Source organism: Leptopilina boulardi, unplaced genomic scaffold (genome assembly GCF_019393585.1).
Source record: "Leptopilina boulardi isolate dan_hultmark-lab unplaced genomic scaffold, ZJU_Lbou_2.1 LbouV2_122, whole genome shotgun sequence".
NCBI lineage: Eukaryota > Metazoa > Arthropoda > Insecta > Hymenoptera > Figitidae > Leptopilina > Leptopilina boulardi.
Genome location: NW_026137666.1, coordinates 3,456,444 through 3,468,727, shown reverse-complemented (window position 1 = coordinate 3,468,727; position 12,284 = coordinate 3,456,444). Strand labels below are relative to the sequence as shown.

The window sequence follows — 12,284 nt, the reverse complement described above, 5'->3', positions numbered from 1 at the left end:
TTCGAGAAATCAATTTTTTAACTCAGGACATTACACGTAAAATGACTCCTATGTATATAATACACTTGTCCGTGTAAATGAAAAACATAAGAACCATATCTTTAAGGAATGTCTGATTTTTCTCCCATGCTGGCGAAGACTAAAGAAACAAAGCTAAAGTCACATAACAAATTTTTGAAATAAAACGGATAAGGATTTAAAACTTTTAACTTTATTTTTCCCTTGTAACAGCAACTATTAAATAATCTATCTAACCGACTTTCACACAAAAAATGTAACGCTCTACTAAACTTACATTATACATTCATCGAACCTAAATAATTCTGTGGAACTTTATTTCCATCAAAATCTTTAAAGTTTTGAATTACAACTTTAACAGTGTCTAACATTTTTTCATTTTTCTTAATGTTTTTACATGCCAAATTCACTTCCTGACGCACTTTCTTTTTATCTTCCATTTCTATAAATAATTTCTTCCTCTTACATGCCAAACTATTTTCTTTGTGTATTTTTTTTTCATCCTCAGGTTGGATTTACATGCTGATGTAAATACCGAATGCAAAATTGAAAATAATAACAATGGCAGGCATTATGAGTAGCTACTCATTTTGAGACCAGGTTTTTTCTGTGTGCATTATAGTTTTTTGAATCTTGAATTTTGTTTGTATTATTATTATAACACTATATTTGTATTCTATTGGATTAGGTTAGGTACACGGGATTAACTAGAATAGAAATATTCCCCAAGAACCCCTAGATATTTAGTTTTATGGAAATCGAAAATTTTTTTTTTTTAATTCCGCCATTCTGAATTTTTATAAACCGACGCTGAAAACCACTTGAGATATCTTGAACTGAAGAATGATTAAGAATTATCTTACATAAAAATTTTTTTAACTGAATCCATTAAAACTAGTTAAAGATATCGTGTTCACAAAAAAAATCTACACACATCCAGACAATTGATCAGGATCTCATGTAACACGTTTCTATATAGAGGACAATTTGTTTTCAGCATTTTTAAAAATTTTATAAACGAAAGGACTACAAAGCTTCAGGAATCAACATAAAAACATCCATAACGTTGAAGAAACATAGAGTTTTGAATCCCGGCGGATTTGATCTAAGTCGAATTAATTCGAATAAATATAATAATATATATGGGGTAAAATTTCTATAGCGAACTAAGTGAAAAAAAGTTGATCGGATCGGGCTGTAACTTGCACATAGTTTAGCCCTAGGGGTAAGTAATTTAACCACGAAGTATTGTTCGGTTTTTTCAAAAACTGTCGGAGAGAGAGGGGGTTGAATTTTTTTGAAAAATTTAAACAGTGAATTTTTGAAGAATTGTAACTTCGGTCCTTCTTATTTTTTAATTTATTTTTTTTTTGAAAGCTAAAAATGTGTTTTTTCACCACAAAAAATATTGAGATGTACTTTTTTGTTATATTCGAGATATTAATTAATTAATTAATTAATGTTATTAAAAATGAAATATTTCACAAATAAATAAAGTTATTGCAATCCTGAACGTACCAATTGAAAGCTGACGTAATTCCGCATCCAACGAGCCCTATACGGACTATTTTGGATTAGAGGATTTTTTATAAACAATTGTCATGTTAGCCAATTGTATTATTAACAATCCACTAACCCAAAGTACTTCATATAGGGTTCATTGGATGCGGAATTTTGTCAACTTTCACTTAGTAACGTCAGAATTACGATAACTTTATTTGTTTATAAAATATATCATTCTTTATTAATCATAATAGTTAATTAATTAACTAAAAATTGTAAATATTACATAGGGTAAGTCCGGAGGAGTTGGCCATGCGGGAGAGATGGCCAATTCAAATATTTCATAGAATTTGCTGCTATGTATCGCTTATTAAAGATTAGTTCGCTTTGTTTAGTGGCAAAACACAATTAAAAGAAAAAACTTCACAAAAAATATTGAAAAAGTAAGTAAAAATCTGATTTTTTGTTTTGACTAGTTCGGAAAAAAAGTGATGAGTTTACATTTCTCACTGGTGTTATGTTATTTTATAGAATAATTTTGAATTTCATGTTTTTTTGTAAAGTACATGACCCAAGCTTTGTCATAACTTTATATTCATTCAAAAAATTTATTTATTTAAATTTTAGTTTTTTATATATATAGCGGAGTGGTTTCCACTGTATTTTTGTGTGCTGAACCCGATTCCGGGTTCCAAAATTGCGTATCACATCAGGATTTTGAATATAGTGGAGGTAAAGTCTCCAAAAACAGTGTTTTTGAGGGTTTTCATTATTTTTTTATTCCTTAACCAGACGTGCTAGACACTTCTATATATGCTTAAATTAAAGCTTAGATCGTACACTTTAAGATTCATTTACGCAGGATTAAAAAAAAATTTGAAATTTTGAAAAAAATGGGGGTAAATACCCCAAAAATCTTTTTAGGGGACTTGAACCTAATTTTTTTTCAAAATTTCAATTTTTTTTTCCTTGCGCATATGAGTTTTAAAGTGTAAGATATAAGCTTTAATTTAAGCCTATATAGAAGTCTCTATCACGTCAGGTTAAGGAGAAAAAAAAATACTGAAAACCCTCAAAAACACGGGTTTTGGAAACTTCATCCTCACTTTACTCAAAATCCTGACATGATACGCAATTTTGTAACCCGGGATCGTGTTCAGGACACAAAAATAAATTGGAAACCACTCTGATATCTCAAAAAAATACCTTGTAGACTTGTTGTGTTGGGGAGACAGACAAACAAGAGAGCGCTTATCGAAGACTGGATTCAGTGCAATGATTGTCACCTTTGGCTTCATGAAAATTGCAGTGAATTTAATGATAAATGTTCGAAATGTGGTCAGAAGAAGAAAAGAAGACATTAATCAATTTAAATAAAGAATTCTGATAAAGCGAAAAGCCAAAGAATGATTTTAAAATATCGGCCATCTCCCCCGTACATTCCGGGAGAGATGGCCAAACGTGTTTTTTTAAAAATATTAATTTTAAGATTGTTTACATTTAAAAAATTTATCATTTCTATTATTATTTGTAAGTTAAATGTTCAATGTTTAATTAACAATAAAAGTTAATACATAAATCACTTTCTTCTTATTTTTACAAGCCTTTAAAAAAACTATGGCCAACTCCCCCGGACTTACCCTAAGTAAATAAAAAAAATTTTGACATCTATGTTTTCCAAAGGTGTTTTTGTGCTCTTTCAATTGGTGAAAAAAAATCAAAAAATTCAAAATTTGACCCTTTTTTCTGAAAATCAAAAATTTTTTTCACTTTTTTTTAAGTTCGGTCTTTTTTTTAAATTTATTTCTTTTTTTGAAAGTTAAAAATGTGCATTTTTAGCTCAAAAAATATTGAGATGTCCTTTTTTGTTATTTTCGAGATATTAGTTAATTAATTAACTATTAAGGTTAATAAAGAATGATACATTTTAAAAACAAATAAGGTTATCGTAATTCTGACGTTACTAAGTGAAAGTTGACGAAATTCGGCATCCAACGAGCCCTATATGAAGTACTTTGGGTTAGTGGAATGTTAATAAACAATTGGCTAACATGGCAATTGTTTATAAAAAATCCTCTAATCCAAAATAGTCCGTATAGGGCTCGTTGGATGCGGCATTACGTCAGCTTTCAATTGGTACGTTCAGGATTGCAATAACTTTATTTATTTGAGAAATATTTCTTTTTTTATTATCATTAATTAATTAATTAATTAATATCTCAAAAATAAAAAAAAAGGACATCTCAATATTTTTTGTGGTAAAAATACACATTTTTAGCTTTAAAAAAAAAATAAATAAATAAAATAAAAAGGCCCAACCTTAAAAAAAAATTCAAAAAAATGTTTAACTTTCAAAAAAATGGGTTAACATTTGAATTTTTTGAAAATTTTTTTTGCACCATTCGAAAGAGCAGGAAAAACCTTTCGAAAACATATAGAACAAATTTTTTTTCTTCTTTCTGTTTAAAAGTTACAAGTCTTCAAAAATTCATTGTTTAAATTTTTCAATAAAATTCAACCCCCTCCCTCTCCGCCAGTTTTTGAAAAAACCTAACAATACTTCGTGGTTAAATTTACTCACCCTTAGGGCTAAACTATGTGCAAGTTACAGCCCGATCCGATCAACTACTTTTTCACTTAGTTCGCTGTAGAATTTTTACCCCATATATATTATTATATTTATTCGAATTAACTAGAATTCTCGTTAAAATAACCAGAATTCTGGTTAACCTAACCAGAATCAAAATGTTAAATATACCCTTACCTGAATTCTGGTTATTCTAACTAGAATTTTTTTGCAGTGCAGCCCGATCCGATCAACTTTTTTTTCACTTAGTTTGCTACAGGAATTTTATTTCATATATATATGGCGGAAAAATATCTACAATGTGCTTTTTGAAACAACTTCAAAATCTCTTTCTGACAACTACATTCTTAGTTATTTTAACTACTTTTTTATTGTTAATACAACTTTTTAAATTGAGTTAAAAACCTATTGTAATAGGCAGATTAGTTAAAAAATATAGTCAAATCTACTAGTTTTTTAGTGTATATTCCAAAGTGTCAAACTAATTTATGGATATTTAGACGGTCTCAATAATATACATATAATGTATTTGATTATATATTTGGTTTTATAATATATTATATTTAAACATCCCATAAAATGCAATTAATAAATTTTTATTTAGCGTTTTCATCATTAATGAAATCATTAATCCATCATTTCATGATGGTGGTTGTAATATAAAAGATATATGTGAAGGGTGACACAAATGGAAATACCTATCATGGAAAAGTGGGATTACTTAATTTTACCCCACTTTCCCCTAAAGTTTTTTTATTCAGTTTAAGAAGTATAAATTAAAAGAGGATAATAACTATTCAAAGTAATAAATTTAACTACATTATAGATAGTAAAATTAATTGCATAGTGACAAGAACGTCCTCAAATATTATAGAAGCTATCTTAGCGTGCGTGCAGTGATAAAACGATGTTCTAGATTTTAGAATGTCTACTTAAATAGGAGCCAAGAATATATTATTTATTGTAAGAATATTTTCCACTTACTTTAAGTGGGGAATATTCTTGGCTCCTATTTGAGTAGACATTCTAAAATCTAGAATACCGTTTTTTCAGTGTTGTTACTCTGAAAAACAAAAAATTTCAAAAAATGTTGCAGACAAAAATTAGAGATCTCATTAAAACGCACATTTTATGTCCTATATATTTTTCACTAAAGTTTTCGACAAAAATGGAAAAATCCTTAAACAGCTTGAAAACTATTACATAATAAATCGAAGCCTTGTTACACACATTATTTGTCGCGTAGATCATATGACACGTGCTGCAGATCCCACCCGACTTTATCCGGAGAATAGGAAAGACCAGGGCTGTTTGTACAAAATTTCATTAATATTCATTAATTATTGTGGAGTATAGATTAAAATAACTGATTTTGGCCCTCCACTCTCTAAATTTGAATCAGCTAAAATCCGCTGATTGGCAGCGAATAGTCGCTGATTGAAAAAGATATAAGTATGCAGCTGCGAATCAGCGACTAACAACTATTTCAATCAGCGGGATACTCCATTTTAAAAATAAATTTATCTTCCGACGAAAATAACCGACGTTCGCCGATTCGTGTTTCGCTATTTTATTAGCTGTATCCGCTGATTTGCAGTGAAAACTTTATTCGCTGATTCAAACAGTGAAATTTTAGCTAATTCAAATTTAGAGAGCAAAGTAATTTTTTAACCTCTTTAATTTTTTGTGATAAATCTTTAAAAAATTAATTTTACACTGCAAAAAGAAGTGTCTTAATATAAGATGTTTTGGTAGTCACTTTTAAGACGTTTTGGTAGTAACTTTTTAGTTATTTAAAGTGTCTTATTTTAAGATGTTATAATAGGAATAAAGCATCTAAATATTAAAATTAACATCTTATTCTAAGATGGAAGCGAATGGAAGTTACCATTTCCGTCTTAACATCTTGTTTTAAGATACCAAGAAGATACCAACTTTTTGCAGTGTAGAAGAGCTCAAATATTAAGTTTGGAGCTCTATACATTTGTTATTAATAAAAAAAATTTTTTTTTGATTTATATTAAGGGGTTATTACCACATCTTTTTTCAAGAAAATAGTCACGCGCTCATGGAGCGAGTACTCTTCGCGAGTACAATGTATGCTTTTTATATATATATATATACATATATATATGGGCATATCTCTAGAACTTTTAAACTTTATGTTATCACTCATTATGATACCTTAAGAATTTTTTTAATAATTTTTCAATACCATAATTTGACCAATTATAGGGCTTTTTAAATGTATCATGCGTTATAGAATTTTTTTAATTATGTAGGAAATGACGAACGTAAGTTAAAGTGGTGAAATCGACAGTTTCTAGTGTGTGATATTGACTGTTTTTTTTAGTTTATAGACAGTAACTTTTTTAACGAAACATTGTGTGTCTTGTGGCTTGCAATAGAAGTAGGTGGGAGTGTAAAGAACTAAAAAATCCATGAAACAATGATGTGCCTCAAATTGAATAAAAACTATGTAGCTTCAAACTTGCGAAACAACTTTTTCAAAATTTCTACAAGTTAGCAGTTAAACTGATATAACTTTTTTAACGAAGGTTTTTGAGTAACGGCACAACGGGATTATATTATCTACCTAATAAGAAGTAATTTGAACCCATACAGGAATGTGTGCCTCCTTTACACAAAGAATGCAATGACTTCAAACATTAAATTTTAAAACGTAACTCAAATCAAAAAGCACATATTTGAAAAGCACATGTTGAATTTTGCTTCTAAATGCTCCCAACTCATTGTAATCTCTTCTCATGCATAGTTTGTGAAGAAAAGTAAGTATTAACTAATAGATGTGTTTAAATCTGGCTGATACAAAATGAGTTACGCAAATTTTTTTATAGTATTTGATCAATACTGAAGACAATAAAATTTGTTTCACGAATGTGCCCTGAAAAAAAAATTAATTTTTCTAATATCTCAAAGTTTAAAAGTTCTAGAGATATGCCCATGTATCAAAGTACACATATACATATTCATATTCATGTACGGGGCACGGAAAACTGAGCCTAATGTTATTTCGGGGATAGGTCCCTTCTCTAGTGGAGCGTCACATATAATGTATCCTGTCGCGTAAGGGGGTATTTTCTTGAAAAAGGACATGTTTTCGTAAATTCGCTTTTTCTCAAAATAACGTTTTTTGATCGGCGGACATAATAAAAAAAGCTATTGCACCGATTAAGCTCAAATTTTTATATTTATTTATTATATTTTTATATTTAACCATTTTTTAAAACAATTTAAGTTGAAAAAACATGGTCAAAATTGAAAAAAGTCCGCCATTTTGTTTTTTTTCATCAAAAATAGTTGATTGTAGTTCCGACGATAGCAACGAGCTTACTTTTCAAGAAAATATCAAAAATTTTATTTTTCGATAACCTGAATTGGAGATATTGTGCCCGCCAATCACAAGTAGGGGTATTTTCAGGCGGCCATGATAGCAAGATAATCCATAATAAATAAGGAATAAAAATAAAAAAAAATTTTAATAGTTTAAAACCCCTTCTTTTAGAGCAAAAATGATTGAGTTACACAACAAAGAGTAAAAAGCGCCCCAAATAACCCCGGTTTCTCTTACACTATGTTTGGCATTTTTTATTAAAAAATAATCACTTTTAGTGAAAAATGTATGGACAGAAAATGACGCTAATTTTCATTGACATTTTTAGACTTAGCGCGTCAAAATACATAAGTATACCAAGTTACATTAAAATCGGTTATAGGAGTCATACGCGGCAGTACACCGATTATATTTTATAAAACATCATAAGTATGTTATACCGGTATAAGAGCTTCTCCATTGTAAAGAAATTCTAGTAAGTGACTGAGTTGAGATTTCCTAACTCCGGAAAAGTGAACTACGTGATCCAGAGCAGGATTTCGAAGAAGATTAGCTAGAAGAGGACTGGCTGCTGCTAACACAACACGATGGGCCTTAACAACAGAACCATCGTCACAAGCAAGGGTGACATCCACATGACGGTCTCCAGAGTACCATGCCCCGACCTCTGCAGCTAATGTTGCGGGATGTTTCCCGTAATGAAGTGTCAAGAGGCCGTCAGGATACATTTCCTGAAAACATATTATTAATTATTAACATTTCTGTTTCTTGTGTCTAATGTTTAATGATTTACTTGTCTTAAAAATATATAGGTCTGAATATGACAGTGAATAAGACGGCTGATATCAAATTGCGTCCCAAGGGATGGCAGGTATAGGTTGAATTGCGTGCCATGGGTAACCCTAATATACTCGAATTGCGTGCGGTGGTCGTTGTCCTATATATATGTATATATAATTTTAGGTTACACATTTCCCTTCGCACTCTACAAGCCAACGCAAAATAGATTCTCTGTTTGCCTTTTGCAAGGTTCTTTTCATGAAGTAGTATAAGGAGCACTCACTACTTGTTAAGCATATAGGCCCCTTGCATGAGAATAAATCTGAAATTACATATCTCCGATTATGACGCCTCTAGCGGAAAAGCGGTGTACTTAAAAGTTTTCAAAATATGGCTGCACCTAGTGACAGCTGTTCTCATATATAGTAAACAGTGTAAAGTGATATATAATAATTTTAGAAAAAGTGTCCAAATTTTTAATCTCAATAAAACTATTTGACTTGAGTTGTAAAGAAAGAAAAAAGTTACACACAAAAATTTTAAATAAAACATAAATTTTTTGAAAATATATTTGAAAATTGGTAAGTTTTTGCTTATTTATATACGAATATATAATTTAGATTTTTAAAATATTTGTTTTCAATTATGTTTCATAATAAAATAATAAAGGAATTGCAATAATTTGTTGTAAGTTATATAAAAATAAAAAAAATAATAAAAATATAAATAATTATTTTTCATTGTAGCCGTATATATTTCAAACGAAATTTCTTAATTTTTTTTTATTTTTAGGTTATATTTACATGTAAACAAACAAAATTTAATGACAAGTTCAGCAAGTATTTTGTTAACATTCAAATACATACAAAATAATTTGTATCAAGTAAAGTTGCCTGTGTTAATGCTGATTCATTGATCAATTTAGCATCCTCATTTTTCACTTTTTTATTTATAATTACAGAAAATTAACTCGCATCAAACACATTTCAAAAAAAAACGCCAACTGACAGTTATACACAAACACTTATATAACAATGTACCACGTGACCTGTAATTCCTTGCTTTTCCGCTAGGGTTGTTAGTATCGGGAATATGTAAATGTTTCTATTAAATCTGGAAAGGCTGGGGAAGAATTTTCAAAAAATGCCTATAGAGTGAGTGCTCTTTATACTACTTCATGGTTCTTTTCCCGTGCAGAAATTTCCCTACTTAGTTCTACTTTGAGTAAGGCTCTCTCATGGCCCTTGCCAGTTTTTCCACAAGTCTGGCATTTCCCAGATTAAACGACAGTTACGTGGTTATGCCATGTTTGCAATATAACCTAGAAAACTACATATCAATGCACGGAAAGACTTTGTGCATCACTTTCTGTCAAACTTGCCAAGAGATTTTAGTAAACTCGCGACCAAACTCGGAAAAAATGGAAAACTATCATTTTATATAAATGTTTTCAACAAAAAATGTTTTCTTTTTTATCAAAATTTAGTAGTCACGCTAAGAAATATTCGTTAACGCTGTAAGAAAAATTAAGATTAAGAAAAAATGAATGTCAAAAGTATATTCTTTATATTTGTAAGAACGACATTTTCATTGCGTCGTGTTTACAATTTAGTAGTCTCACGATGAAAACAGCACGCATACAAACAAGCGAAGCTTGTCCGTGTAGCGTCAGCAGTTGAATAGTTCCGGCATAGATAGAAAAATGTCTACACAACGAACACTTTTAATAATCCTGTTTGCCTAAAAAATTAATTCTGACATTTCCTAAAATTGACCTTATTAATAATATTAAATAATTTATTTTTTTGAAATTTTTTTATTGCACTTGAAATAAGTTTAAACATAATAAAAATTTTCTCGTAAGTGGAAATGAAATGGTGAGATTAGTATATAAAAAAAATAAACTGCCCTCTTGATATCGTTGATATGAATTGTATTTGCGTTGCGTCGGTTAAAGCGAGCGTTTACCCTATCTGTATTTTAGACGATTTTAGGTTAAGATGTGATCTCTCGTTCATAGGTAAATTGGATTTCTACATTACTTATTATCAATTGTCGATATATATACGTATATATGGCGTTTCAGATGGCAACTTTAGTAGTCACGCTATTAAAAGCTATGTATATGTTTTTTTAGTGAAACTTCAGATTTTATTTTTTGATCGACTGACTATTAAATTTTAAAATTCTCAACAATCAATTATTGTACATCAGTAACTTTTTTCTGATTTTAATAGTCAGACTACGAATTATTAATATCTTTCCTTTTTTTCCGAGTTTGGTAAAAAGTTTACTAAAATCTCGTGGCGAGTTTAACACAAAGTGATGCACAAAGTCTTTCCGTGTGCAGTGGAAAGGCCCTTGCCAGTTTGTCCACAAGTATGGTATTCCTTAGAGCAACTCGGTCTTGCAATGGTTTTATGACATAACCTCAAAATAAAAAGTAATATTTAACACCAAATAGAACTATAATAAAATTAAATTTCTATGCAAAATATTTTATCAAGTAATAATTATTTAATAATAATATTTATGAATTTTAAATTATTTAAATAACAATTAATTAATTTAATTAATTAAAATAATTTATTAAAGTTATTAATTTTTTAAAAAATTAAAGAAAAATTAATTAAGTTAATTTTTAAAAAAAATTTAACAATTTTAATCTAAGAATTTTATCAACAACTCAAAAGAAATAAGTGATTTTTTCTTTACAAAAACTAAAATTTATTTGTCTTTTTTTTACTATATTATCTATATTTCAGATAATAAGAAAAATTGTGTTCCTAAGTGGATCATGGAATTATAGAAATCTCATGGAATTTCTGATTCTATCATGGAATTTTTTCAATTCCATGATCTAAGACTCGAATTTACACGTTCGTTGAAAATGATACCCATTTTCAGTATTTTAATTCGTCATAATTTATATTTATAGTGAGTTTTAAAGTATCATGGAAATTTTATTATTTATCACCTAGAAATCATGGAAAAATCATGGAATTTCGCGAAGAGAAATTTGTAGAAACCCTGTCCAGACTTAGAATTGGCAGCACACTGAGAAAATTTATTCTGTAACGATTACAGAACTGCACCGTACTGCTCGGACGAAGTGACCACTTTTGTGATGGTTACAAAGCAGTTCTAATATTTTTACAAATAGACTTGCTTAAATTACAGAACGTATCTGTAAATTGTCATAAGCGCTCCTGTAATTGAGATCCGATTTTTCGTTTTGCAACCAGTGCTGTTTAGACTTGAAACGATTACAGAACTGGCTTGTAGTAGGCTTGTAGCGCTGTGAGTAGTGACGTGTCGTGACGTCACGAGCTGATCGCGTCTATCGTCGAAATGTTTTTCGACGAACATTTTCAGGCATTCAAAATTTTAAATGAAGATTGTTTGCAATGGGTAAAATTGAATTTGAAAAATGTTAAAGAAGGCGAAATTTCGTATATGTGTAAATTGCAGTTCAATTGTAATTATATAAATAAAATTTGGATTTAATTAAGCAGTCCGACATAATTTTATTTTTTAAAAATAAAATTTTTGACAACAAATTTATAGACTATTATTCATTTTTATATCCCTGGGGGTCGATTACGTAACTTTCCCACTTCCCACATCTCATTTCCCACATTTTACATCCCACATCTCACTTCCCACATTTTACATCCCACATCTCACTTCCTACATTTTACATCCCACTTCTCACTTCCCACATTTCACATCCCACATCTCACTTCCCATATTTCACATCCCACATCCCATATCCCACTTGCCATAAATCACATGCCACTTTCCACATTTTACATCCCACTTCTCACATCTCACTACGCATCTTTCACATACTACAAATGTGGGAAGTGAGATGTGGAATGTAAAATATGGGATGTGGTATGTGAAATATGGGAAGTGGGATGTGGTATGTGAAAGATGGGAAGTTGGATGTGGGAAGTGTGATATGAAAAATGGGAAGTGAGAAGTGGGATGTGAAATATGGAAAGTGGGATATGAAATATGGGAAGTGAGATGTAAAAT

General features: G+C 29.8%; 1 protein-coding gene across 3 annotated transcripts in view; it reads right to left on the bottom strand.

Annotated features, from left to right (window-relative positions):
• LOC127286997 (transcription factor Ken 2) overlaps positions 1–12,284 on the bottom strand; it is a 191,767-nt gene that overhangs the window by 99,049 nt on the left and 80,434 nt on the right. For all 3 annotated transcript variants that reach the window (XM_051313695.1, XM_051313679.1, XM_051313687.1), the window contains exon 2: positions 7,904–8,194. In XM_051313695.1, the coding sequence (XP_051169652.1) occupies positions 7,904–8,191 (288 nt within the window). In that variant the 5' untranslated portion in view covers positions 8,192–8,194. The remainder of the gene's footprint in view (positions 1–7,903; positions 8,195–12,284) is intronic.